The 26,698-nt window shown below is 39.3% G+C and overlaps 1 protein-coding gene across 14 annotated transcripts in view; it reads left to right on the top strand.

The window, feature by feature from the left end:
* Nucleotides 1–26,698, top strand: part of PRRC2C (proline rich coiled-coil 2C) — a 108,481-nt gene that overhangs the window by 62,180 nt on the left and 19,603 nt on the right. For 12 of the 14 annotated variants that reach the window (XM_030823981.1, XM_030823986.1, XM_030823988.1 and 9 more), the window contains 7 exons: nt 1,302–1,456; nt 10,144–11,041; nt 13,929–14,014; nt 19,092–19,280; nt 19,451–19,702; nt 21,102–21,194; nt 24,156–24,257. In XM_030823981.1, coding sequence (XP_030679841.1) covers nt 1,302–1,456; nt 10,144–11,041; nt 13,929–14,014; nt 19,092–19,280; nt 19,451–19,702; nt 21,102–21,194; nt 24,156–24,257 — 1,775 coding nt within the window. Of the gene's footprint in view, nt 1–1,301; nt 1,457–10,143; nt 11,042–13,928; nt 14,015–19,091; nt 19,281–19,450; nt 19,703–21,101; nt 21,195–22,208; nt 22,235–24,155; nt 24,258–26,698 lie in introns of all 14 variants that reach the window. The other 2 variants (XR_004032608.1, XM_030823978.1) reach the window with 2 other exon arrangements.

The following is a 26,698-nucleotide window of genomic DNA, read 5'->3' as shown; positions in this document are numbered from 1 at the left end:
ATAAGTTGAAAAATGATCTTGAGTTGCATCACCTAGATGATTCTGGTATGTGTTCACCTATGCTATCTTACATTCACACACAGCTTACAGATTTATTTTAATTAATTAACTTATTCATTTATTTATTTATTGAGACAGGGTCTTGCTCTCCCAGGCTGGAGTGCAGTGGCTTGATCTCAGCTCATTGCAGTCTCAACCACCCCAGCTGAAGTGATTCTCCTACCTCAGCCTCCCAAGTAGCTGGGACCACAGGCATGCGCCAGCTAATTTTTGCATTTTTTGTAGAGACAGGGTTTCACTGTGTTGCCCATAACATATATTTATTTTTAACAACTCCACACTGTAGACAAGGGTCTACATAAAACAGAGACATTAAGAGTCATAAGACCAGCTAAGCTGGTCGTCTTACCTTAAACAAATCAGTTTATTTCGTTTTTTAAAACATTATTTATTTATATGTTTGTTTTTAAAGTAGAGACAGGGTCTCCCCATGTTGGCCTCAAATGATCCTCCCACTATGCTGATATTACAGGCATGTGCCACAGCACTAAGCCAATTTATTTCATTTTTTGAAAAGGAGAAATAATAGTAACAGCCACCTCTTAGAATGGTTAGATGCAAATGAGGTAGAATGCTTTGTAGATCTTTTAAAGCACTATACAGATCTGAAGCTAAGAGATCGAGGTTAGGTCATAGGATAATTTTGATTTTTTTCCTTTTTAAGGCGTTACTTCTATATTACTTAAGGAAAAGAAAAACGACCTATATCATTCAAAACAGGTATTTTTAGGATTTTTTGGACAGAGTCGCACTCTGTCACCCAGGCTGGAATGCAGTGGCATGGTCTCGGCTCATTGCAACTTCCACCTCCCAGGTTCAAGTGATTCTTGTGCTTCAGCCTCCCGAGTATCTGGGACTACAGGTGTGTACCACCACACACATCTAATTTTTGTATATTTAGTAGAGACAGAGTTTTGCCATGTTGGCCAGGCTGCTCTCAAACTTCTGGCCTCAAGCAGTATGCCCATCTGGGTCTCCAAAAGTGCTGGGATTACAGACGTGAGCCACTGCACCTGGCCAGTTTTAGGATTTTTATTTTTAACTTTTAAGTGTATGAAATCTTTTCAAATCTTTACAATGAATGGCCATGCAATAGGGTGGAAAATAGATTATACACTATAAGTTATAGGAACTAGGCCTTTGGCTAGTTTCTTTTTTTTTAAGTACTACTATACTAAACATTTTTATTAATTTTCATTTGAAAAACGGAAAATATCTTAAATCCTTTCCCACACCCACAGGTGTTGTTATAATTGATGATCATCCTGAAGTAACAGTAATTGAAGATCCGCAGTCAAATTTGAATGATGATGGTTTTACTGAAGTGGTATCCAAAAAACAACAAAAACGTTTACAGGATGAAGAACGGCGAAAGAAGGAAGAACAAGTCATACAGGTTTAAACCTTATTTCAACTTGTTGCTAGTTATCTAGATTTGTTGCCCAAAGTGTATCAGCAAATGTTCAAAGTTTTTATCTACTTGTCAAGGCTGTATTCATTCTTCAAGTGTTAAGAGTGACATCATCTTCCCAACTTTTAATCATTTTGACCGGGATCAAAGGAAATTTTAAATAAAATATAAGGACCGTAGCTCCTTATATTTTGACTTACAGCAAAGACGATTTTTTTTTTTTTAATACTGTAAGTTCTAGGGGACATGTGCACAACATGCAGGTTTCTTACATATGTATACATGTGCTATGTTGGTGTGCTGCACCCAATAACTCGTAATTTACACTACCTATTTCTCTTAATGCTATCCCTCCCCCCTACCCCAATCCCACAACAGGCCCAGGTGTGTGATGTTCCCCGCCCTGTGTCCAAGTGTTCTCGTGGTTCAGTTCCCACCTATGAGTGAGAACATGAGGTGTCTGGTTTTCTGTCTTTGCAATAGTTTGCTCAGAATGATGGTTTCCAGCTTCATCCATGTCCCTACAAAGGACATGAACTCATCCTTTTTTATGGCTGCATAGTATTCCATGGTGTATATGTGCCAAATTTTCTTAATCCAGTCTATCATTGATGGGCATTTGGGTTGGTTCGAAGTCTTTGCTATTGTGAATAGTGCCACAAGAAACATACATGTGCATGTGTCTTTATAGTAGCATGATTTATAATCCTTTGGGTATATACCCAGTAATGGGATGGCTGGATCAAATGGTATTTCTAGTTCTAGATCCTTGAGGAATCACCACACTGTCTTCCACAATGGTTGAACTAGTTTACAGTCCCACCAACAGTGTAAAAGTGTTCCTATTTCTCCACATCCTCTCCAGCGCCTGTTGTTTCCTGACTTTTTAATGATCGCCATTCTAACTGGTGTGAGATGGTATCTCATTGTGGTTTTGATTTGCATTTCTCTGATGGCCAGTGATGATGAGGATTGTTTTCATGTGTCTGTTGGCTGCATGTATGTCTTCTTTTGAAAAGTGTCTGTTCATATCCTTTGCCTACTTTTTGATGGGGTTGTTTGATTTTTTTCTTGTAAATTTAAGTTCGTTGTAGATTCTGGATATTAGCCCTTTGTCAGATGGGTAGATTGCAAAAAGTTTCTCCCATTCTGTAGGTTGCCTGTTCACTCTGATGGTAGTTTCTTTTGCTGTGCAGAAGCTCTTTAGTTTAATTAGATCCCATTTGTCAATTTTGGCTTTTGTTGCCATTGTGTTTGGTATTTTAGTCATGAAGTCCTTGCCCATGCCTATATCCTGAATGATATGGCCTAGGTTTTCTTCTAGGGTTTTTATGGTTTTAGGTCTAACATTTAAGTCTTTAATCCATCTTGAATTAATTTTTGTATAAGGTGTAAGGAAGGGATCCAGTTTCAGCTTTCTACATATGGCTAGCCAGTTTTCCCAGCATCATTTATTAAATAGGGAATCCTTTCCCATTGCTTGTTTTTGTCAGGTTTGCCAAAGATCAGATGGTTGTAGATGGGTGGTGTTATATCTGAGGCCTCTGTTCTGTTGCATTGGTCTGTATCTCTGTTTTGGTACCAGTACCATGCTGTTTTGGTTACTATAGCCTCGTAGTGTAGTTTGAAGTCAGTTAGCGTGATGCCTCCAGCTTTGTTCTTTTTGTTTAGGATTGTCTTGGCAGTGCGGGCTCTTTTTTGGTTCCATATGAACTTTAAAGTAGTTTTTTCCAGTTCTCTGAAGCAAGTCATTGGTAGTGTGTCCAGAATTGGTGGGTTCTTGGTCTCACTGACTTCAAGAATGAAGCTGCGGACCCTCGCAGTGAGTGTTACAGTTCTTAAAGGCGGCATGTCTGGAGTTTGTTCCTTCTGATGTTCGGATGTGTTTGGGATTTCTTCCTTCTAGTGGGTTCGTGGTCTCGCTGGCTCAGGAGTGAAGCTGCAGACCTTCGCGGTGAGTGTTACAGCTCTTAAGGCGGCACATCTGGAGTTGTTCATTCCTCCCCGTGGGTTCGTGGTCTCACTGGCTTCAGGAGTGAAGCTGCAGACCTTCGCGGTGAGTGTTACAGCTGATAAAGGTAGTGTGGACCCAAAGAGTGAGCAGCAGCAAGATTTATTGCAAAGAGCGAAAGAACAAAGCTTCCACAGTGTGGAAGGGGACCCAAGCAGGTTGCCACTGCTGGCTGGGGCAGCCTGCTTTTATTCTCTTATCTGGCCCCACCCACATCCTGCTGATTGGTAGAGCCGAGTGATCTGTTTTGACAGGGTGCTGATTGGTGCGTTTACAATACCTGAGCTGGACATAAAGGTTCTCCAAGGCCCCACCAGAGTAGCTAGATACAGAGTGTCGATTGGTGCATTCACAAACCCTGAGCTAGACACAGGGTGCTGATTGGTGAGTTTACAAACCTTGAGCTAGATACAGAGTGCCGATTGGTGTATTTACAATCCCCGAGCTAGACATAAAGGTTCTCCACATGCCCACCAGACTCAGGAGCCCAGCTGGCTTCACCCAGTGGATCCCGCACTGGGGCTGCAGGTGGAGTTGCCTGCCAGTCCCGCGCCTGCGCCCGCACTCCATAGCCCTTGGGTGGTCGATGGGACTGGGTGCCATGGAGCAGGGGGCAGCGCTCGTCGGGGAGGCCTGGGCCGCACAGGAGCCCACGGAGGGGGTGGCAGGCTCAGGCATGGTGGGCTGCAGGTCCTGAGCCCTGCCCCGTGGGAAGGCAGCTAAGGCCCAGCGAGAAATCGAGCGCAGTGCTGGTGGGCCGGCACTGCTGGGGGACCCAGTACATCCTCCACAGCCGCTGGCCCGGGTGCTAAGACCCTCATTGCCTGGGGCCGGCAGGGCCAGCTGGCTGCTCCGAGTGCAGGGCCCGCCAAGCCCATGCGCACCCAGAACTCGCGCTGGCCTGCAAGCACCGCGTGCAGCCCCGGTTCCCGCCCAGGCCTCTCCCTCCACACCTCCCCGCAAGCTGAGGGAGCTGGCTCCCGGGAGCCAGCCCAGAAAGGGGCCCCCACAGTGCAGCGGCGGGCTGAAGGGCTCCTCAAGTGCCGCCAAAGTGGGAGCCCAGAGGCACCAAGAGCGAGTGAGGCCTGTGAGGGCTGCCAGCACGCTGGCACCTCTCAGTAGCTTGATGGAGATGGCATTGAATCTGTAAATTACCTTGGGCAGTATGGCCATTTTCACGATATTGATTCTTCCTATCCATGAGCATGGAATATTCTTCGATTTGTTTGTGTCCTCTTCTATTTTGTTGAGCAGTGGTTTCTAGTTCTTCTTGAAGAAGTCCTTCACATCCCTTGTAAGTTGGATTCCTAGGTATTTTATTCTCTTTGAAGCAATTGTGAATGGGAGTTCACTCGTTATTTGGCTGTTTGTCTGTTATTGGTGTGTAGGAATACTTGTGATTTTTGCACATTGATTTTATATTCTGAGACTTTGCTGAAGTTGCTTATCAGCTTAAGGAGATTTTGGGCTGAGACGATGGGGTTTTCTAAATATACAATCATGTCATCTGCAAACAGGGACAGTTTGACTTCCTCTTTCCTAATTGAATATCCTTTATTTCTTTCTCTTCCCTGATTGCCCTAGCCAGAACTTCCAACACTATGTTGAATAGGAGTGATGAGAGAGGGCATCCCTGTCTTGTGCCAGTTTTCAAAGAGAATGCTTCCAGTTTTTGCCCATTCAGTATGATATTGGCTGTGGGTTTGTCATAAATAGCTCTTCTTATTTTGAGATACGTTCTGTCGATACCTAGTTTATTGAGAGTTTTTGGTATGAAGGGCTGTTGAATTTTGTCAAAGGCCTTTTTTGCATCTATTGAGATAATCGTGGTTTTTGTCTTTGGTTCTGTTTATGTGATGGATTATGTTTTTTAATTTGCATATGTTGAACCAACCTTGCACCCCAGGGATGAAGCCAAGTTGATCTTGGTGGATAAGCTTTTTGATGTGCTGCTGGATTTGGTTGACCAGTATTTTATTGAGGATTTTTGCATCAATGTTCATCAGGGATGTTGGTCTAAAATTCTCTATTTTTGTTGTGTCTGCCAGGTTTTGGTATCAGGATGATGCTGGCCTCATAAAATGAGTTAGAGAGGATTCCCTCTTTTTCTGTTGATTGGAACAGTTTCAGAAGGAATGGTACCAGCTCCTCTTTGTAACTCTGGTAGAATTCAGCTGTGAATCTGTCTGGCCCTGGACTTTTTTTGGTTGGTAGGCTGTTAATTATTGCCTCAATTTCAGAGCCTGTTACTGGTCTATTCAGGGATTCAACTTCTTCCTGGTTTAGTCTTGGGAGGGTGTGTGTGTCGAGGAATTTATCCATTTCTTCTAGATTTTCCAGTTTATTTGCATAGAGGTGTTTATAGTATTCTCTGATGGTAGTTTGTATTTCCGTGGGATCGGTGGTGATATCCCCTTTATCATTTTTTATTGAGTCTATTTGATTCTTCTCTCTTTTCTTATTAGTCTTACTAGCAGTCTATCGATTTTGTTGATCTTTTCAAAAAACCAGCTCCTGGATTCATTAATTTTTTGAAGGGTTTTTTGTGTCTCTATTCCCTTCAGTTCTGTTCTGATTTCAGTTATTTCTTGCCTTCTGCTAGCTTTTGAATGTATTTGCTCTTGCTTCTCTAGTTCTTTTAATTGTGATGTTAGGGTATCGGTTTCAGATCTTTCCTGCTTTCTCTTTTGGGCACTTAGTGCTATAAATTTCCCTCTACACACTGCTTTAAGTGTGTCCCAGAGATTCTCGTATGTTGTGTCTTTGTTCTCATTGGTTTCAAAGAACATCTTTATTTCTACCTTCATTTTGTTATTTATCCAGTAGCCATTTAGGAGCAGGTTGTTCAGTTTCCACGTAGTTGTGTGGTTTTGAGTGAGTTTCTTAATCCTGAGTTCTAATTTGATTGCACTGTGGTCTGAGAGACAATTTGTTGTGATTTCTGTTCTTTTACATTTGCTGAGGAATGCTTACTTCCAACTATTTGGTCAGTTTTGGAATAAGTGTGATGTGGTAGTGAGAAGAATGTATATTCTGTTGATTTAGGGTGGAGAGTTCTGTAGATGTCTATTAGGTCTGCTTGGTGCAGGGCTGAGTTCAAGTCCTGGATATCCTTGTTAACCTTCTGTCTCGTTGATCTGTCTAATGTTGGCAGTGGGGTGTTAAAGTCTCCCATTATTATTGTGTGGGATTCTAAGTCTCTTTGTAGGTCTCCAAGGACTTGCTTAAATGAATCTGGGTGCTCCTGTATTGGGTGAATATATATTTAGAATAGTTACCTCTCTTGTTGAATTGATGCCTTTACCGTTATGTAATGGCCTTCTTTGTCTCTTTTGATCTTTGTTGGTTTAGAGTCTGTTTTATCAGAGACTAGGATTGCAACCCCTGCTTTTTTTTTGTTTTCCATTTGCTTAGAAGATCTTCCTCCATCCCTTTGTTTTGAGCCTATCTGTCTCTGCACATGAGATGGGTCTCCTAAATACAGCATATTGATGGGTCTTGACTCTTTATCCAATTTGCCAGTCCGTGTGTTTTTTTTTCTTTTTTTTTTTTTTTTTTGAGACGGAGTCTCGCTCTGTCACCCAGGCTGGAGTGCAGTGGCGCGATCTCGGCTCACTGCAAGCTCCGCCTTCCGGGTTCACGCCATTCTCCTGCCTCAGCCTCCCCGAGTAGCTGGGACTACAGGCACCCGCCACCACGCCCGGCTAATTTTTTGTATTTTTAGTAGAGACGGGGTTTCACCATGGTCTCGATCTCCTGACCTCGTGATCCGCCCGCCTCAGCCTCCCAAAGTGCTGGGATTACAAGCGTGAGCCACCGCGCCCGGCCCAGTCCGTGTCTTTTAATTGGGGCATTTAGCCCATTTACATTTAAGGTTAATATGCGTGAATTTGATCATGTCATTATGATGTTAGCTGGTTGTTTTGCCTGTTAGTTGATGCAGTTTCTTCCTAGCATCGATGGTCTTTACAATTTGGCATGTTTTTGCAGTGACTGGTACTGGTTGTTCCTTTCCATGTTTAGTGTCAGGAGCTCCTGTAAGGCAGACCTGCTTGTCTGTAAAGGATTTTATTTCTCCTTCACTTATGAAGCTTAGTTTGGCTGGATATGAAATTCTGGGTTGAAAATTCTTTTCTTTAGGAATGTTGAATATTGGCCCCCACTCTCTTCTGGCTTATAGAGTTTCTGCCAAGGGATCAACTGTTAGTCTGATGGGCTTCCCTTTGTGGGTAACCCAACCTTTCTCTCTGGCTGCCCTTAACATTTTTTCCTTCATTTCAACCGTGATGAATCTGACAATTATGTGTCTTGGGGTTACTCTACTCGAGGAGTATCTTTGTGGTGTTCTCTGTATTTCCTGAATTTGAATGTTAGCCTGCCTTGCTAGGTTGGGGAAGTTCTCCTGGATAACATCCAGAAGAGTGTTTTCTAACTTGGTTCCATTCTGCCCGTCACTTTCAGGTACACCAATCAAACGTAGATTTGGTCTTTTCACATAGTCCCATATTTCATGGAGGCTTTGTTTGTTTCTTTTTACTCTTTTTTCTCTAAACTTCTCTTTTCATTTCATTTATTTGATCTTCAATCACTGATACCCTTTCTGCCACTTGATCAAATCGGCTACTGAAGCTTTGGCATGTGTCACGTAGCTCTCATGCTATGGTTGTCAGCTCCATCAGATCATTTAAGGTCTTCTCTACACTGTTTATTCTAGTTAGCCATTCGTCTAATCTTTTTTCAAGGTTTTTAGCTTCCTTGCAATGGGTTCGAACATCCTCCTTTAGCTCAGAGAAGTTTGTTATTACCAACCTTCTGAAGCCTGCTTCTGTCAACTTGCCAAAGTCATTGTCTGTCCAGCTTTGTTCCGTTGCTGGCGAGGAGCTGTGATCCTTTGGAGGAGAAGAGGCGCTCTGATTTTTAAAATTTTCAGCTTTTCTGCTCTGGTTTCTCCCCAGCTTTGTGGTTTTATCTACCTTTGGTCTTTGATGATGGTGATCTACAGATGGGGTTTTGGTGTGGATGTCCTTTTTGTTGATGGTGATGCTATTCCTGTTTGTTAGTTTTCCTTCTAACAGCCAGGTCCCTCAGCTACAGGTCTGTTGGAATTTGCTGGAGGTCTACTGCAGACCTGTTTGCCTGGGTATCACCAGCAGAGGCTGCAGAACAGCAAATATTGCAGAACAGCAAATATTGCTGCCTAATCCTTCCTCTGGAAGCTTCATCTCAGAGGGGCATCTGTCTGTATGAGGTGTCAGTCGGCCCCTACTGGGAGATGTCTCCCAGTTAGGCTACACGGGGCCAGGGACCCACTTGAGGAGACAGTCCATCTGTTCTCAGAGCTCAAACACCATGCTGGGAGAACCACTGCCCTCTTCAGAGTGGTCAGACAGGGACTTTTAAGTTTGCAGAAATTTCTCCTGCCTTTTGTTCAGCTATGCCCTGCCCCTAGAGGTGGAGTCTACAGAGGCAGGCAGGCCTCATTGAAGTGCGGTGGGCTCCCCCTAGTTCAAGCTTCCCGGTTGCTTTGTTTACCTACTCAAGCCTCAGCCATGGTGGACGCCACTCCCACAGCCAGGCTGCCACCTCACAGTTCAATCTCAGACTGCTGCACTGGCAGTGAGCAAGGCTCTATGGGTGTGGGACCCACCGAGCCAGGCGCGAGATATAATCTCCTGGTGTGCCATTTGCTAAGACCATTGGAAAAGTGCAGTATTAGGGCGGGAGTCCCGATTTTCCAGGTACAGTCTGTCATGACATCCCTTGGCTAGGAAAGGGAAGTCCCCCCACCCCTTGTGCTTCCCACTTGAGACAGCGCCCCACCCTGCTTCTGCTCACTCTCCGTGGGCTGCACCCACTGTCCAACCAGTCCCAGTGAGATGAACCAGGTACCTCATTTGGAAATGCAGAAATCACCCATCTTCTGCATCGATCATACTGGGAGCTGCAGACTGGAGCTGTTCCTATTCTGCCGTCTTGGAATGGCAACCGCTACTTCCTCAAGACCATCTTTACTTTAACAACATTATGTGCTAGGGACACCTTATTTGCCCCAAGGCAAAGTTGAGTTGATTTTAAATTATCTTGGAAAGCTAATGAACACAAATGTCACGAACCAGTAGATTTTGGATTCCTGGCCTACAAAAGTACCTATTGTAATTTATATTAGTTCATTTAAATACACAGAATGAATCAAGATAAATTATTCGTTTAATTGCCTATAACCTTTGGAACCAAATTTTCAGAAGTCATTTATTTAGAAAGGTAAAATAGTTGTGCATCTACCCTATATCATAACATACCAGCCACACTGCCCAAATTAATGTCTGTGGCAAATATATGAGTTAAGACTGTAAGTCTCATTTTGTTAGCTCAGGTAGGTTTTGCTGCCAAGTGAATTTACTGCAAAATTTCTTAGTTCTTGAATTTCAGAATTGTGTACCTGTATGTCAAGAATGTACAATACCTATTTGTCTTTTGTCTCAATATTATTTTGGCTTCTCATCATTCAAAATCTTATTAGCAACCCTGACATTTTGTAGTTTGAGTACCTATTTTGAAAAGTAAAGGAGCCAAGTTAGTGGGAGTTAGTTAAAAGTTGCATTTATGAACTGTTGCTTTCAGCTGCGTTATTGACAAAAATGGTCCCTGTTAATTTTTTAAGGTCTGGAACAAAAAGAATGCAAATGAAAAAGGAAGAAGCCAGACTTCTAAGCTTCCTCCAAGATTTGCCAAAAAACAGGCTACAGGGATCCAGCAAGCACAGTCTTCAGCCTCAGTTCCACCTCTAGCTTCGGCTCCACTTCCACCTTCAACCTCAGCTTCAGTTCCAGCCTCAACCTCAGCTCCACTTCCAGCAACCTTAACTCCAGTTCCAGCCCCAACCCCAGCTCCAGTTCCGGCCTCAACTTTAGCTCCAGTTCTGGCCTCAACCTCAGCTCCAGTTCCAGCCTCACCTTTAGCTCCAGTTTCAGCCTTAGCCTCAGTCTCAGCTTCAGTTCCAGCCTCTACTTCAGCTGCAGCTATAACCTCTTCTTCAGCTCCAGCCTCAGCCCCAGCTGCAACCCCCATCCTTGCCTCAGTTTCAACCCCAGCTTCTGTCCCCATTCTTGCCTCAGCCTCAATTCCCATTCTTGCTTCGGCGCTTGCACCAGCTTCAGCTCCAACGCCGGCCCCAGCAGCCTCTTCCCCAGCTGCCCCAATCATCACAGCACCAACTATCCCAGCCTCAGCCCCAACTGCCTCAGTCCCACTTGCCCCTGCCTCAGCTTCAGCCCCAGCCCCCACCCCAGTCTCAGCCCCAAATCCTGCCCCACCTGCCCCAGCCCAGACTCAGGCACAGACCCACAAACCAGTCCAGAATCCACTACAGACTACATCTCAGTCTTCAAAACAGCCACCACCATCAATTAGGCTGCCTTCAGCTCAAACATCTAATGGCACAGATTATGTAGCCTCAGGAAAATCCATCCAGACCCCACAGTCACATGGCACTCTGACAGCTGAATTATGGGATAACAAGGTGGCCCCACCAGCTGTGCTGAATGATATCTCTAAGAAATGTAAGTTGCAAAAGAGAAGTGAGGGGTGGGGAATGGCATGGGAATACTGAGGTTTCTTTTCAATTTTATTTATATACTCATTAAGTGTTTTCTAGCCATCTCATTTTTTATTGTAGGAAAAAGTAATAGTAATCCTCAACTTTCTTAAAATTTTTGTTTTAAGCATGTTTAACAAGCATATTTTATGGAAATAATTTTTGTGTTGATGAGAAAATAATAGGCAATGTTTGGGAGGGACTTGTACATGCATACCTCATTTGATTGCACTTTGTAGACACTGCATTTTTAAAAATTAAAAGTTCATGGTAACTGGGTCAAGCAAGTCTTCTGGTGTCATTTTTCCAACAGCATGTGCTCATTTCATGTTCTGTGTCACATTTTGGTCATTCTTGCAATATGTCAAATTTTCATCTTTTGTCTGTTATGGTGGTCAGTTATCTTTGATATTGTAATTGTTTTGGGGTACCATGAACACCCAAATAAGATGGTGAACTTAATTGATAAATGTTTTGTGTGTTCTGACCACTCCATTGACCAGCCGTTCCCTGATCTCTACCTGTCCTGGACCTCCCTATTCTTTAAGAACACAACAGTACTGAAATTAGGCCGATTAATAACTCTCTGGTGGCCTCTAAGTGTTCAAGTGGATGGAGGAGTCACGTACATCTCACTTTAAATCAAAAGCTGGAAATGACTAAGCTTAGTGAAGAAGGCATGGTAAAAGCCAAGATAGGTCAAAAGTTAAGTGCTACTTCAGTAATCAACACTAATGATAAGAAAGTAAAACAGTCTTATTGCTGATACAAAGTTTTAGTGGTCTGGATAGCAGGTCAATCCAGACACAGCATTCCCTTAACCCAAAGCCTAATCCAAAGCAAGGCTTCTATCTCTATTCAATTCTGTGATGCCTGAGAGAGGTGAGGAAGCTGCCAAAGAAAAGTTTGAACCTAGCAGAGGTTGGTTCAGGAAGTTTAAGGAAAGCAGCCACCTCTATCACATGAAAGTGCAAGGTAAAGCAGCAAGTTATCCAAAAGATCCAAAACTGAGATAATGGATGAAGGTGGCTACATTAAATAATAAATTTTTAACGTAGACGAAACAGCCTTCTATTGGAAGGAGATGCCATCTAGGCCTTTCATGGCTAGAGAGGAGAAGTCAATGCCTGACTTAAAAAGACAGGCTGACTTTCTTGTTAGGGGCTAATATATCTGATGACTTAAAGCTGAAGCCCCTGCTCGTTTACCATGTTTGAAATCCTAGAGCCCTTAAAAATTATGCAACTCTGCCTGTACTCTAGAAAATCTACTCTGCCTGTACTCTAGAAATGGAACAACAAAGCCTAGATGACATCACATCTGTTTACAAAATGGCATGCCAATTTTTTTTTTTTTCTTTCTTGAGACAGAGTTTCACTCTTGTCACCTAGGCTGGAGTACAGTGGCTCAGTCTCAGCTCACTGCAACCTCCGCCTCCCGGATTCAAGCTTCAAGCAATTCCCCTGCCTCAGCCTCCTGAGTACCTGAGACTACAGGCACACGTCACCATGCCTGGCTAATTTTATATTTTTCATAGAGACGGGGTTTTGCCATGTTGGCCAGGCTGGTCTCGAACCCCTGACTTCAGGTGATCCACCTGCCTCGGCCTCCCTAAGTGCTGGGATTACAGGTGTGAGCCGCCGTGTCTGGCCCATACCTATTATTTTTAAGCCCACTGTTGAGACCTACTGCTCAGGGGGAAAAATGCTCAAAAGCTTTCCTTCAAAATATAAGCTTGTTGACAGGGCACCTAGTCACCCTAGAGTTGTGATGAAGATATACAGGAAGATTTATGTTGTTTTCATGCCTTCCAACATGGCATCCATTCTGCAGCCCATGGATCAAGGAGTATTTTGACTTTCAAGTCTTGTTATTTAAGAAATACGTTTTCTAAGGCTACAGCCTCCATAGACAGTGATTCTTCTAATAGATCTGGGCAAAGAAATTTGAAAACCATGTGGAAAGGATTTACCATTCTAGACTCCTTTAAGAACATTAGTGATTCATGGGAGGATGTCAGAATGTCAACATTAATAGGAGTTTGGAAGAAGTTGATTGTAACCCTCATGGATGAGTTGGAGGAATTCAAGACATCAGCGGAGGAAGTAACTCTGACACAAAGAAAGTTGTTTCTTGTGATGGAATCTCCTGGTGAAGATGCTGTGAACATTGTTGAAATGGCAGCAAGGGATCTAGAATATTACATGAACTTTGTTGATTAAACAATGGGTTTTGAGACTACTGACTCCAGTTTTGAAAGAAGTTCTACTGTATAGGTAAACAGTATCACATGCTACAGAGAATTCATGAAAGGAATAGTCAGTTGATGTTACAAACTTCATTGTTGTCTTATTTTAAGTAACTGCCACAGCCATGCTAGCTTTCAGCAAACACCATCCTAGTTAGCAGCCATCAACATCTCCACTGGCAAGATTCCACCAGCAAAAAAATTACGATTCAAAGGCTAAGATGATGATTAGCTTCCTTTTTAGCGGTAGTTTTTTTTAAAATTAAAAAGTATGTATCTTTTTAAAGACATGATGCTATTACATATTAGACTGTAGTATAATGTAAACATAACTTTTGATATGCACTTGGAAACCAGAAAATTAGTGTGACTTGCTTTATTGCAATACTTGCTTTATTGCAGTGGTCTGGAACTGAACCCACAATGTTTCTGAAGTATGCCTGTATGTTGATACATAATAATCTTTGTAAGTCTGATTTGAAAAGTGATTGTTTTATTGCCTGGCTAGTAATAGCTAGACAATAGGAGATTAAGGAAAGGGTTAAATGGGTTAGAGATTATTAGACTCTATATCTTAATCATGTTTCTTATGGCTTCTTTCCAGTAGGTCCCATTAGTCCACCACAGCCACCTTCAGTCAGTGCATGGAATAAGCCCTTAACATCGTTTGGATCAGCTACTTCATCAGAGGTAAGAATAGGCTTTTAACAGCATTGGTGTGCTGGGTTTTCCCTAATACTTCAGTGTGGCCGGATGTGGTGGCTTACACCTGTAATCTTAGCATGGTGGGAGGATTGCTTGAGTCCAGGAGTTCGAGACCAGCCTGGGCAACATAGACCCGCCTGGGCAATGTAGGAAGACCTTGTCTCTACATACAAAACAAAAAATAGCCAGTTGTGGTGGCATGTGCTTGTAGTCTCAGCTACTCTGGAGCTGAGGTTGGACTGTCACTTGAGCCTGGGAGGTCAAGGCTACAGTAAAGTCATAACTGTGCCACTGTACTCCAGCCTAGGTGATAGAGCAAGACCCCACCTGGAAAGCAAAACAATACTTACAGCATGCCTCAGAATTAACCTGGAGGGCAATTAAAACAGATTGCTGAGCCCCATGTCCATAGTTCATGACTTATTAGGTCTGGGTTAAGGTTTGAATAAATTCTAACAATTTCCCAAGTGATACTCTTGCTGCTACATCTTTACATTTATAAGGTGTGTCTCACTTTTAGACATTAAACACTTGTTTTCAATTTAGTCTCAAGAAAGATCTTAATGATGCAGAAAATAAAAGTGCGGTTATTGTTTTGTGGACTTTTCTCCCATGTTTCTATCTTGAAGACTTAAGTAGTGTAAGTATTTAGAAACTGTTTATAGCAGATTGTTATTCTAACATAATTTCTCAAATGTGATACTGGTAAATGACTGTTGGGGGTCAGTGATTCTTCATTCATTCATTGAACGAACATTTACTAAGCACTCACAGTATTCTAGGTAGTGTTCTAACCTGTGGGCTTACAAAACTGGGACTAAAAACAGTCAAAAAGCCCTACCATCATGGGACTTCCATTGCCCTGTGAGGAGAAACCACCAATAAAAAAACATAATTGTGATCAGCACTGTGGAGAAAAACGAAGCAGGGAAGGTACATAAGGAATTTTCCAAGGTTCACGAAGACAGTTTAATATAGGGTGACCACGAAAGCCTACTTAGATAATGCTTGAGTTAAAGACTTGAAGGATATAAGAGAGTAGCTATTCAAATGCCTGAGGAAAAGAGATTCCAGATTCAGATAATAGCAAATATGAATGCCATGAGACAGGAGCACACTTGGTTTGTTTGAGGAAGTTCGGGGAAGTCCATGTGGCTGGAGTGAAGTAAGAGATGGAATGAGAATAGATGAAGTTGGTGGTCACACCTGAGTAGCAGGTGGATCCTGTAGGGCCTATGGAAGAGGTAGGAAGACACTGGAGGCTTCTGAGCAAGGAGCAACAGGATCTGACTTTTAAAATTATTCTGGGTGGTCTGTGAAAAATAATCCATAGGTGGCAAGAATAGAAGTTAGGATGTTACAATAATCTAATGATGATAGCTTAAAACCTGGGAAGTGGCGTGAAAGGTCATGAGAAATAGTTGGTTTCTGAGTATTTTGAAAATTGAGCTGACAAGATTTACTAAAGTGTTAAATGGGGTATGAGAAGGGACAGAGGAGTCAAAGTTAGCTCCAAAGTTTTTGGGTTGAACAGTAGGAAATACGAGAATTTTCAGTAACTGAGATTGGACAGTTTTTGACATGTTAGATTTAAGATGCTTATTATACCTCTGAGTGGAAATGTAGATGGATATGAGTCTGTAGTTCAGAAGAGTTCATCTAGTTTGAAGATAATGAATTTGAAGTCATTAGCATATAGATGATGTTTAAAGTGATGGAATTGTGTAAGGTTATTAAGGGAGGATGAGAGTAGTTAGGAAAGAGAATCAAAAATTAAGTCTTGGGGCTTTCTGACTCCAGGAAATGTAGGAATTAGAGAAGCTAAGTGATTAGAGAAGTATCCTAAAAGTCAAGTGAAAGATAAGTTCAAAGAAGGGATAGATTAAGGGTGTCAGATGGCTGCTGGTAGGTCAAATAATACAGGTGTTCAATTGATAGAGTTATATGATGGTCACTGATGACTTTGATAAGAACATTATTGGTGGAGTAATAGGGATGAAAGCCTGGATGAAAGAGTGAGTTTCAGAGAAAATGAAAGGAAAGATGAGTACCATTTTCTCTCTATATCTGTGGAGATTGGTTCTCACCACAATAGAAACCAAAACCCAGGGATGCTCAAGTCTCATATAAAATGAAGCAGTATTTGCATATAACCTATGCATAACCTCCCTGTGTAAATGTAAATGCTATGTAAATTGTTGTTATACCATTTTAGGGAGTAATGACAAGAAAGAACCGTCTGTTCTTGTATAGTACTGACAACCATTTATAATTTTTTTCTGAATATTTTCCATCCATACTGGGTTGAATCTACAGATGTGGAACCTGCAAATAAGGAGAGCCAACTGTATAAAGAACTTGAACGTCATTTTGCTATAAAGGAGTACAGAAAAAAATGGGACAGTAAAGAAGATATAGTTGAGATTTTAATTTTTTATTTTAATTTTTGTATAGCCTATAGGTGCTAAAAGATTTTTTTTTTCTTTAAGGAGTCTTCCTGCTACTTCTGTCTTCACTCCAGTTTTCTGACTTAGTAGGTCTAGAGTAGGCATCATCATCTGTTTTGATGTTACAGATTATTCAGAGAACTCTACAACTCAAGAGTCACTGCATTCAATATTTAAGAGTCTCAGTATAATAATTTTTCTTCTGCCTGTTGGTATTAGCATTATGATTAGTCATAGAGAGCATTTCAGGATTTTTCATGCTGTTGTGAAGGACAGAGTGGAAGTTTGTTTCCCAACTGCAAGATTTTTCTTGCAGGCATTCTACAAGTTTACAGTGATAAATGGGTGTTTAAACTTACCTTCAGTCAGTGGTGGAGCAAGATATTTTAGTGGTGTCTCATTTTTCTCTCATACTTTTTTCTTCATTGTCTTTGTGTTTTTATGTTTTCTGGATGGAAGATGATTTTTTGTGAATGTCATACATTATTTTGGAGTTTTTCCTCATGATGAAACTTTGTATTAGCAAAGTTGACATTTCATAGGATGGAAAGAATTCCCTAATGGACTTTTTCTTAGATTATTCTAGTGAAACAGAGCTCTTAATGATTATTTTACTTAAAGTTATCAATGTTAGTTATACCAACTAGCCTTACAAAGACCTGATATTATAATATTGTCTAAGCTTTTATCATTCTTTGTATTATGTATATTTCATAAACACTTTCGTTTCAAAGGATATAACATTCTCTAACAGTCATTAACTTGACAGTTATTTTTCTACTGATTTAAATATGTGCAAGTTCTTAACATTTTTGTATATACAGTTAATAGCCTTCACAGTCTACTTACTGCATTATTTTCTTTTCTAATACTACTGTACACTTAACACTTAACTGACTGTAGAATTTCAACATTGACTAAAGCAAAGAAATTTTTATTCTAATGTACATCAGTATTTTCCAATACATTCATGCTTTGCTTAACAACAGAGATACTTCCTGAGAAATGGGTCATTGTGTGAACATCATAGAGTCTGCTTACACAAACCTAGATGGTATAGCCTATGGCTTCTAGGCTACAAACCTATACAGCTTATTACTATACTGAATACTGTAGGCAGTTGTAACACAGTGATAAGTATTTGTGTTTCTAAGCATAGAAAAGGTACAGTAAAAATAGAATATTACAATTTTATGGAACCACCCTTGTATATGTGGTCCATCATTGGCTAAACATCACCATTATATGGCATGTGACTGTATTTGAAGGTGACTATTTAGATATTAAAAATCTGAATTACATGCGTTGTTCATACTCTTGACATTATATCCTGGTACATATAACATTAGCCTTATGTAGTAATTGACCATGCTGGGTTTAGGAATGCCAAAAATGACATGGAGTAGTGATTCAATTATTAAAACAAGCTTTAGTTGAATTTTGACCCTAGTTTTGCTTTTTATGTTTGTCTTTTCATGAAAAGATTAGTTGTAACAAAGCCCTAGGTCACCTAACCTGCTTGTCTGTTTCTACAACTGTTCCCCATACCTGCTATGCTTCAGCCTCACTGACCTTTTTTTGTTCTTGACCTTTACCCTAGGTCTGTGGTCTCCCTAAACTCTTTCCACTAATCTTGTCTTCTAGATTCAATGTCAGTGTGTCCTCTTCAGGGGCTTTCTCTGTCTACCAGTCTAGTAGCTGGTCTCTGAACCCTATTTTGCTTTTGCAGATTCCTTATCTGACTTTTTAGTTCTTTATTTGCTTCACCTGCTAGAATGCAAATTGTGCAATTAGACTGATTAGCACAAAGAAGATGCTCAACAAATTAGCTGGGTTTGTTTGTTTGTTTTTGAGACAGGTCTCGCTTTGTCACCCAGGCTGGAGTGCAGTGGCGCAACCTAGGCTCACTGCAACTTCCATCTCCCAGGTTCAAGCGATTCTCCTGCATCGGCCTCCTGAGTAGCTGCGATTACAGGCACATGCCACCACGCCCTGCTAATTTTTGTATTTTTAGTAGAGACAGAGTTTCACCATGTTGGTCAGGCTGGTCTCAAACTCCTGACCTCATGATCCGCCCACCTAGGCCTCCCAGAGTGCTGGGATTACAGGCATGAGCCACCATGCCCGGCCCAAATTAACTGTTTAATTGGTGGATTGATTGCTTAGATGTTTGCTCTATGTTACCAATAACAAAGTTTTTATTATATTTCTTAAATTTCATTTTCAAAGCAGACTTCTGAGAAGCAGGTGACACTTTACTATCTTTTATTTCCAATTTATTCATCTGTTTGTTGGTAGTGGTGTCTTTGTGTGTTGCTTTTACGTTTGTTTTAAATGAGGAAACAACTTGAAGCTGTGCTTTGCCGATGATCACACTCATGAGAGCCAGGACTTTAAAAACTTAAGTCTTGTGCTAGTTTCATTTTATCAGTTATTTTCTAGTACAGATAAATAACAGTTAAGAGAAAATTCTCCTAAAATATAATTAATGTCAGTCTCAGTTAATATGTAGATTGCCTTAAACCTTCTATTGTACTTAAACTATATAGTGCTTCATAAATCAGTCACATCAGAACTATGCTTTGCAAGCAAGTTTTAAAATATTCTTTTACTAGGGAGCGAAGAATGGTCAAGAAAGTGGACTCGAAATTGGAACTGACACAATTCAGTTTGGTGCTCCAGCTTCAAATGGAAATGAAAATGAAGTTGTTCCTGTGCTTTCGGAAAAATCTGCTGACAAAATACCTGAACCAAAAGAACAGCGGCAGAAGCAGCCACGAGCAGGACCTATCAAAGCCCAGAAGGTAAATATACTTTATAATCCAGATAAAATTTTATGAAGGCCACTGACATGAAGAGCAAATAATAGTTTTAAAAGTGAACTTAATGTTAATGAATATCTTTGATCATGATGCAATGATGAAAGATACTCATTTATCATAAACATAGTTTTATCATAAACATTTGACTTTAGCTTCCAGATTTGAGTCCAGTAGAAAACAAAGAACACAAACCTGGTCCCATTGGAAAGGAACGTTCATTAAAAAATAGAAAAGTAAAAGATGCCCAACAGGTGGAGCCAGAAGGACAAGAGAAACCAAGCCCAGCTACAGTCAGAAGCACAGATCCTGTCACGACAAAGGAAACTAAAGCAGTCTCAGAAATGTCTACTGAAATAGGAACAATGATCTCAGTATCATCTGCAGAATATGTAACTAATGCAAAGGTAAGCCACATGTAGGGATTACCAGTTCAATAGATGCAAGCCATGTCTAAAATGAACAGGAAGAAAAGCAACAGTCTGCTTTTTTTTCCTGCTGAGGCATAAAACTCTATAGTTTATTTTTGCAAAGAAGATTTTGTTTCATGATTTATGTATGTAATCTAAGGAAGTTCTTTATAGCAAATTATATTTCTTTTTGAGGAAATTTACTCTAAATTCTGGACTATTTGAGTAGCTTAAAGTGAAAAACATCTATACAAAATCAGAATACTTTGAAAGATGGCTCTGTATCACTTTTAATATAAATAGAATTACAGTAGAGCTTTATCTTGCCCACTGGTGACATTCTAAAGTCAGGAAATAAGGCAGACTTTTAGTAACTCCAGTATAGCCATTTTTTTTTCATAGTTGGAACAGATTACTGTTTCTTTGGTTGAACACTAGAGGCTGTTGACTCACATTTAGGGGCCACATTGAATGAAACGTGTATCTAAAAATACTCATTAAGACAAGATATGTTGATTGACCATGGGAACAGACACTTGTGGGAATAGCAAACATATCTGCCATTTTGTGTTGACTCCGGGACATAAACTCTGAGAAAAAAGTTACATGCAATTTTTTATATTATCTGAATATTATTGTCTTTTTAATTGCCATACAACTGAATTCATATAAGTAATAGCTTATGTGGTCCTACTCTGCCATATTTCAAAATGAGATTTGTGACAGGAAACAAGGAGTGTACCCTAAAACCAAAGTAATTGCATCAACTAAGATCTTGGTAATTGATAGTAAGCTGTAGAATGAATGTGGGAAGCACATAAAAGGTTCTTTTAATAACCTACAGAAATAAATATTTGGTACTGTTGACAGTCTCCTAGTATTAAATGTACAAGAATGCAGCAGTAGTTGAAATGCTATCATTTTGATCGTGAGTCCATGTTGTATTACTCCATTGTTAGTTGATTGAGTGAGTTGAGTCTTAAAGTCTACTCTCTCCTCCTGCTTTCTTCCAGAACAACTTTACAACTATTAGGCTATCATTAGAAAGTGAGCAATTTGGCCAGGCGTGGTGGCTCATGCCAGTAATCTCAGCACTTTGGTGGGCTGAGGCAGGCAGATCATTTAAGGCCAGGAGTTCGAGACCAGCCTGGCCAACATGGCAAAAACCCATCTCTACTAAAAATACAAAAATTAATGGCATGGTGGCGCACGCCTGTAATCCCAGCTACTTCAGTGACTGAGGCACAAGAATCACTTGAGCCTGGAAGGCAGAGGTTGCAGTGAGCTGAGATCATGCCACTGTGCTCCAGCCTGCATGATAGCGAGACTCAAAAAAAAGAAGTGAGCAATTAATTCAGTTTCAAATGTATTTTTTTTTTCTATTACTACTTCACAGGAGTCTGTAACAGACTATACTACACCCTCTTCTTCTCTGCCTAACACTGTGGCTACTAATAATACAAAGATGGAGGATACTTTGGTTAATAATGTAAGTAATCAGTTTGAGATGTGGCAAGTTTGCATTGGAACCTGGCTATTATTATCAAGCACATTATTTCATGTTTTATTTACTGTAGTGATCAATATTTAACTCAGGGAAAGAGTTGATAGTAAATTTGTGTTTAGGAGTACTGTAATATAATTAGCATAAACAGTCAAAGCTGAGTTTTTTATTTTTCCTCTGAAAGCCATCTGCTTTCCATTTAAGATGAAGGTTTGTGGTGCATAGGCTTGGTTTCATGTAAATACTAATCTTATTAACCTGGTATTGGTAAGAAGTTTTTTTAGCTCTCACATTTACAAATTTAACATGAACGGTTGGTGATTTTGTTCTTATATAAAACCTTTTTATAATTCAGTGAAACCAAACTTATTTAAGATGACTAAAATTAGAATTAAAAGACAACTATAGAATTCCCAAAGAATCAAGTATGTCTTTAAAAAAGAAAAAATACCAACGTGTTAACAACATTCTTGTTGTGTAGATTGAGCTATGTTGTATTGTATACATAAGTACGCCAGACACTCTGATATACTCTAATATAAGGTGATGTTAAGTCATGTTGTAACTTAGGACCTAGTTTTCCAGAGCAACCATGTTACTAATATAATTCAAGGTTGTGTTAAAAGTCTGTACAGTTCATCATTTTGCTTAGCTCACTGACTAATAGATGAAAAATTATTAGCCCAGAAACATTAGATAGCATGCGATAGTTATACAGTGTCATTTGTTTAGAAGAACATTTTAAAAGTTACTTGCATGGTCCTTATTTTGGAGAGCAGGTATGATGGAAATTTGGTTAGTGCTCTCTGTTTTAAATATAGCCTTCTATAATAAGTAAAGGCTATCAGACTAAAATGTTGATCATCCTTTTTTTAAAAAAAATCCTTTACAGATAAATATTTAAAGGTCTGTCACAAAGAGCTTTAACTATCATTTTGAGTTATAAAAATCTTTATTATCTTCTTACTTTTTTTCTATGCTTTCTATTCTTCCCTCTAGCATCAAGTATATGGAATTTTAGAAAGGTGAGCTGCATTAGGGGTCACTTAATCCAATTTTTTGTAGTTCAGCTGAAGGACTGTACTAAATATGTAGCTGAGAAAAGGAATAGAAAGGAGTGAGTCACATATTTTTTCTTGGTGTTGAGAGCTCTGAGGAGCTGATTAATGTGATTTGTTCAACTTTCCTCCCACCCACCCCCCACTTTTATGAAAGTGGTTTAAATATATATATTTTTTTTCTTTTTTTTTAACTCCTTATACCTCCTGTGAAAAATAATGGAAGACTTGGGAAGGAGTAAAAGACTTCCTTTCAGTTTAAGTGCTGTGATATCACTGTCTAGATTATGAAATATTCAATCAGTAAGATCTCAATAAAGTTTAATTACACTTTGTGGCTTTTCTCATATTTAAAAAATACAGAATATTTCTACGATAGTGGTTTTTAAAGTATGTGATGCTTTTTGCGAAACTACCCTCTGAAAATATGATTTATAAAATATATAAAATAAAGAAGAAAAAAATTATTATTCTCAGAACCCTTAAAATTCATTGAAAATATCCAGATGAGCATTTTGATTTTTTCTGTGTGATCAATAAGGCTAATTAATGGAGCGACTTATATACTGATAACTACTGGAGGCAAGAGGCCCAGCCTCATATATAGGTGAATAGTCTACATGCAGTTGTTAACAGTGTAGCCAGGGTATATTTGAAAGCAGAAGGATCAGTTTGGGTCAGGGAGCATTATAAATGGTCATCAGTTTGAAAGGATTTCACGGTGTTGCTTACTTGTGCCAAGTGTGTTGGTGATTCTGAACTCAATGTAGAGTTAAAAACAAATGTCCTACATGGGAAAAAATTTAGAACCTCTTGAGATGTCCTTTTTTCTTTCACTTGTCTGTTTGGGGGTTCCATTTTTCACATAGAACTTTTGTCTTTTTTAATTATACTTGAAAATGGCTTATTTCTCTTATTGGGGCTTAATATACTTTTTTTATGGTCTTAACTGATACATGTTGGTTAGTATTACTCAGTAGTACAATCATCTTATATCTTGAATGTCTTGAAGATTAAATGCAAGTGGCCTTTTGGATTATCGTAGCACAGCTGCTTTCAACATGTATGAAAGAATCTCCATTAGGTAGTCCATAATATCACAAAGTGATTATCTTAAAACTCTCAAGCATCCCAGTTATTTTTCCTGAACAACTGAATGAACTATCCAAAATGTAATACATAATAAAGTCCCAAGATCCAGAGATAAAGGCAGTGAGTTTCTAATATCTTAAAGTTTCTAACAATATTTGCCATAATTATTACTATAGCAGAACAGTTTTATTGTAATGAGGTGGTGCTAATAGTCCATACTTTCTTCCCAAGATTACTTTTGTTCTTGAATCTTGTTATAAAAAAGTTAACCATATTGCAGGAAAGAGATTAATTTTTTATATTTTTGCTGTCATGTTAAATACTTCTGGTGGAACCTGTAGATGCCCCGTATATGGTGAAGGTTTTATTCCTTAGAGCTTTGCTACACGGTATGCAGCCTGTAGACCAGCACCATCAGCATCACCTGGCAACTTGTTTGAAACCCAGCATTTCAGGCCTTAACATAGACCAATTGAATCAAAATCTGATTTTTATCAGCATCCTCAGGTGATTTATGTACATATTAAAATATGAGAAGCACTGCCTTCTGAGTATACACCTTATATCTGGTGCAGACTCTCTTTCTGCCAACTTAACGTATAAAAAGGCAGATAATAATTTCCCTTCAGAAGTTTTATCTGAGATATCCTTAATTACCAACTACTATAAACACAATGTGACTCTTAAGTAATCACATATTTCTGTTAGCTCTGATGAAAAATAAACACTACCCTTAGAACACCTTAGCATTGTAGACACATAGTTAGATTGTGATATGTGTTGCCTACCTTTTCAGGTGCCCCTGCCCAACACCCTTCCCCTCCCTAAGAGGGAGACTATACAACAGAGCTCCAGCCTAACTTCAGTTCCTCCCACTACTTTCAGCCTCACCTTCAAGGTATGTACAACATCCATCTCTAAGAGTCCTTAATTGTTGCATGCAAGGGGACATAAGTTACAATATTCGTGTGGTATTTTTACTAGATTTATGTGGTAAGCAACAATACTAAGCTGAGGAAATAGAGTGCTGTCAAATTATACCTTATAGTTTTATTAGCTTCTGATACCACTAAGTGGTGATGTGATATCCTCATATTTAAAGTGAGGCCTATTATGCTTGTGAATTTTGTCTTAAAAATACAAGATAGTATTTTTCCATGTTTGTGTTAAGTTCCTCCCAGAGATCATAATAATTTTTGGATATATGGGTTTGTATACAAAAAATACAATCAATCTTATTATTTCATGTTTTTGTGATTGTTACCAAAATATTAAGTACTGATAATAGTAAGAATGTTGTTTGTCTTTCCTGTAAGTTATGTGTGAATTGAATGAACACTGTATGATTATTTTATGGGAAGATAATTGACAAGTATGCTTTATAGATGACGTCAGAAGATTTTCAGTTGATTTTTTTTGGATAATTATTTAATAAGAGGGCAAAAGAGATTCAGCGCTTTTTGATGTCAAAATGTTTTGGCCTTTTTTTAATGTCCTATTGTAATTTTGAGCTATGTTAATGATTTTTTACAGTTGTATTGTTTGAGAGTATTTTAAATCAGTTCATCTTTGGAATAGTCAGTAGTTTTAAAAAGTGCAAACATGGAATTAAAGGAGGTTTTTTTTAATTTTTTAATTTCTTTTTTTAAATAGAGGTGGGGTTTTGCCATGTTGCCCAGGTTGGTCTTGAACTCTGGGCTCCAGCAATCCACCTGCCTCAGCCTTCCAAAGTATTGGAATTACAGGTGTGAACCACCACACCTGGCCAAGGGAAGATTTTTTTAAATCTATTTATCTCATTGGTGTTCTTTGTTCATAATCCAGGGAAGTTCTTAAACTCTAATATAGTAGGGCATCCTGATGTTGCACTGGTTGACAATCTCTTTGATGATCTTCGGTTGCAGTCACAGGATCTTTGTTGTTTTACAGTGTGGCCAATATTCATTTTGGACTCATATTACTTTTGTCCCCTTATCTTCTCCCCTCTCTGCCCAACTTCTTTGTAAGAGGCTTAACAAACATAAGTTTGAGATCATAAAATTTTATAAGACAACAGCTTCTGCTTTGTGCCATCCCTGTCTTTGCCCAGTCTTTACTGTTTACTGCCAGTTCTTGTTCAGCCTTTTCTGTTGTCTTTCGGCTTGAATGACTGTCTCAATCTGTGTTCCTTACTTAGTCTTACTTTTATGGTTTTTATCATTATACTAGCAAGGTAATAATCTAATTTCACATAAGCAAATATAATGTCATCTTTAATTATTTTTAGGCCAGTATTTATTTCTTTAGAATACCTATTCAACTTTGCCTTTCACTTATGTTTTTAACATTCCAAGAAGAAATATACACATTGAGAATCAAATTTAAGTCAAATTACATTAGCTTAAAACCTCTGATTTCTTTATTTTTACTTCCTCTGCTATCTCCTTTTTATTGGAGTAATACATAAAGCATAGAAAAGTTATATTACACAGTAAATTCTTACTTCTTATCAGTGGGTTCATGGAAACTGCAACTTTAAGCAAAACTGTATGATGGATCCATGACGACATTAAGTTTTTATGGACATCATTGACAAAATATGAAAAAAATGAGTATGGTTAACTAATTGTACTTTTAGTTTCACTGAATTTCCAAAAATAAAAACTTTATATTTCTGCTTAAGGAATGAAATCAAGTCAAACTTGTGGCCTGTATGCATATATGTGGCCTATATATTATGTAAGTTTGATTAGCTATAACTTAATTTATATGTTCTCAGTAAAACAAAATTGGCATGAAAGACATTGTACTCTGTCAACTTGCCCTAAACCACAAAATCTCAGATGGTACAGGTAAATTACATTACAGCTTACTTCCTAAATTCCCCCAAGACTTTTATTTTAAAATAAAACACATTTGAAATCAACCAGGTGATTTTGAGAAAAAGAAAAGATTTCAGATTTTTCTCAAATATAAAAGTGTTATATATTTTAAATATCTAATGATAACAATTAGTCTTAAGAAAAGGTTAAATTATGAATAGTGTGTTTTTAAAGGAAGGCAGGGTAAAATATGTACTATTTCTCAAAATACTTTTTTTGTTTGTTTTGTTTTGTTTTGTTTTTTGAGTTGGAGCCTCGTTCTGTTGCCCAGGCTGGAGTGCAGTGGTGCAATCTTGGCTCACTGCAACCTGTGCCTCCTGGGTTCACGCAATTCTCCTGCCTCAGCCTGCCGAGTAGCTGGATTTACAGGCGCACACCACACTCGGCTAAATTTTTTTGTATTTTTAGTAGAGGCGGGGTTTCACTATGTTGGCCAGACTGGTCTCGAACTCCTCACCTCGTGACCCGCCTGCCTCAG

This window comes from Nomascus leucogenys, chromosome 12 (genome assembly GCF_006542625.1).
Source record: "Nomascus leucogenys isolate Asia chromosome 12, Asia_NLE_v1, whole genome shotgun sequence".
Classification (NCBI taxonomy): Eukaryota; Metazoa; Chordata; class Mammalia; order Primates; family Hylobatidae; genus Nomascus; species Nomascus leucogenys.
This window is presented reverse-complemented; position numbering and strand designations above follow the sequence as displayed.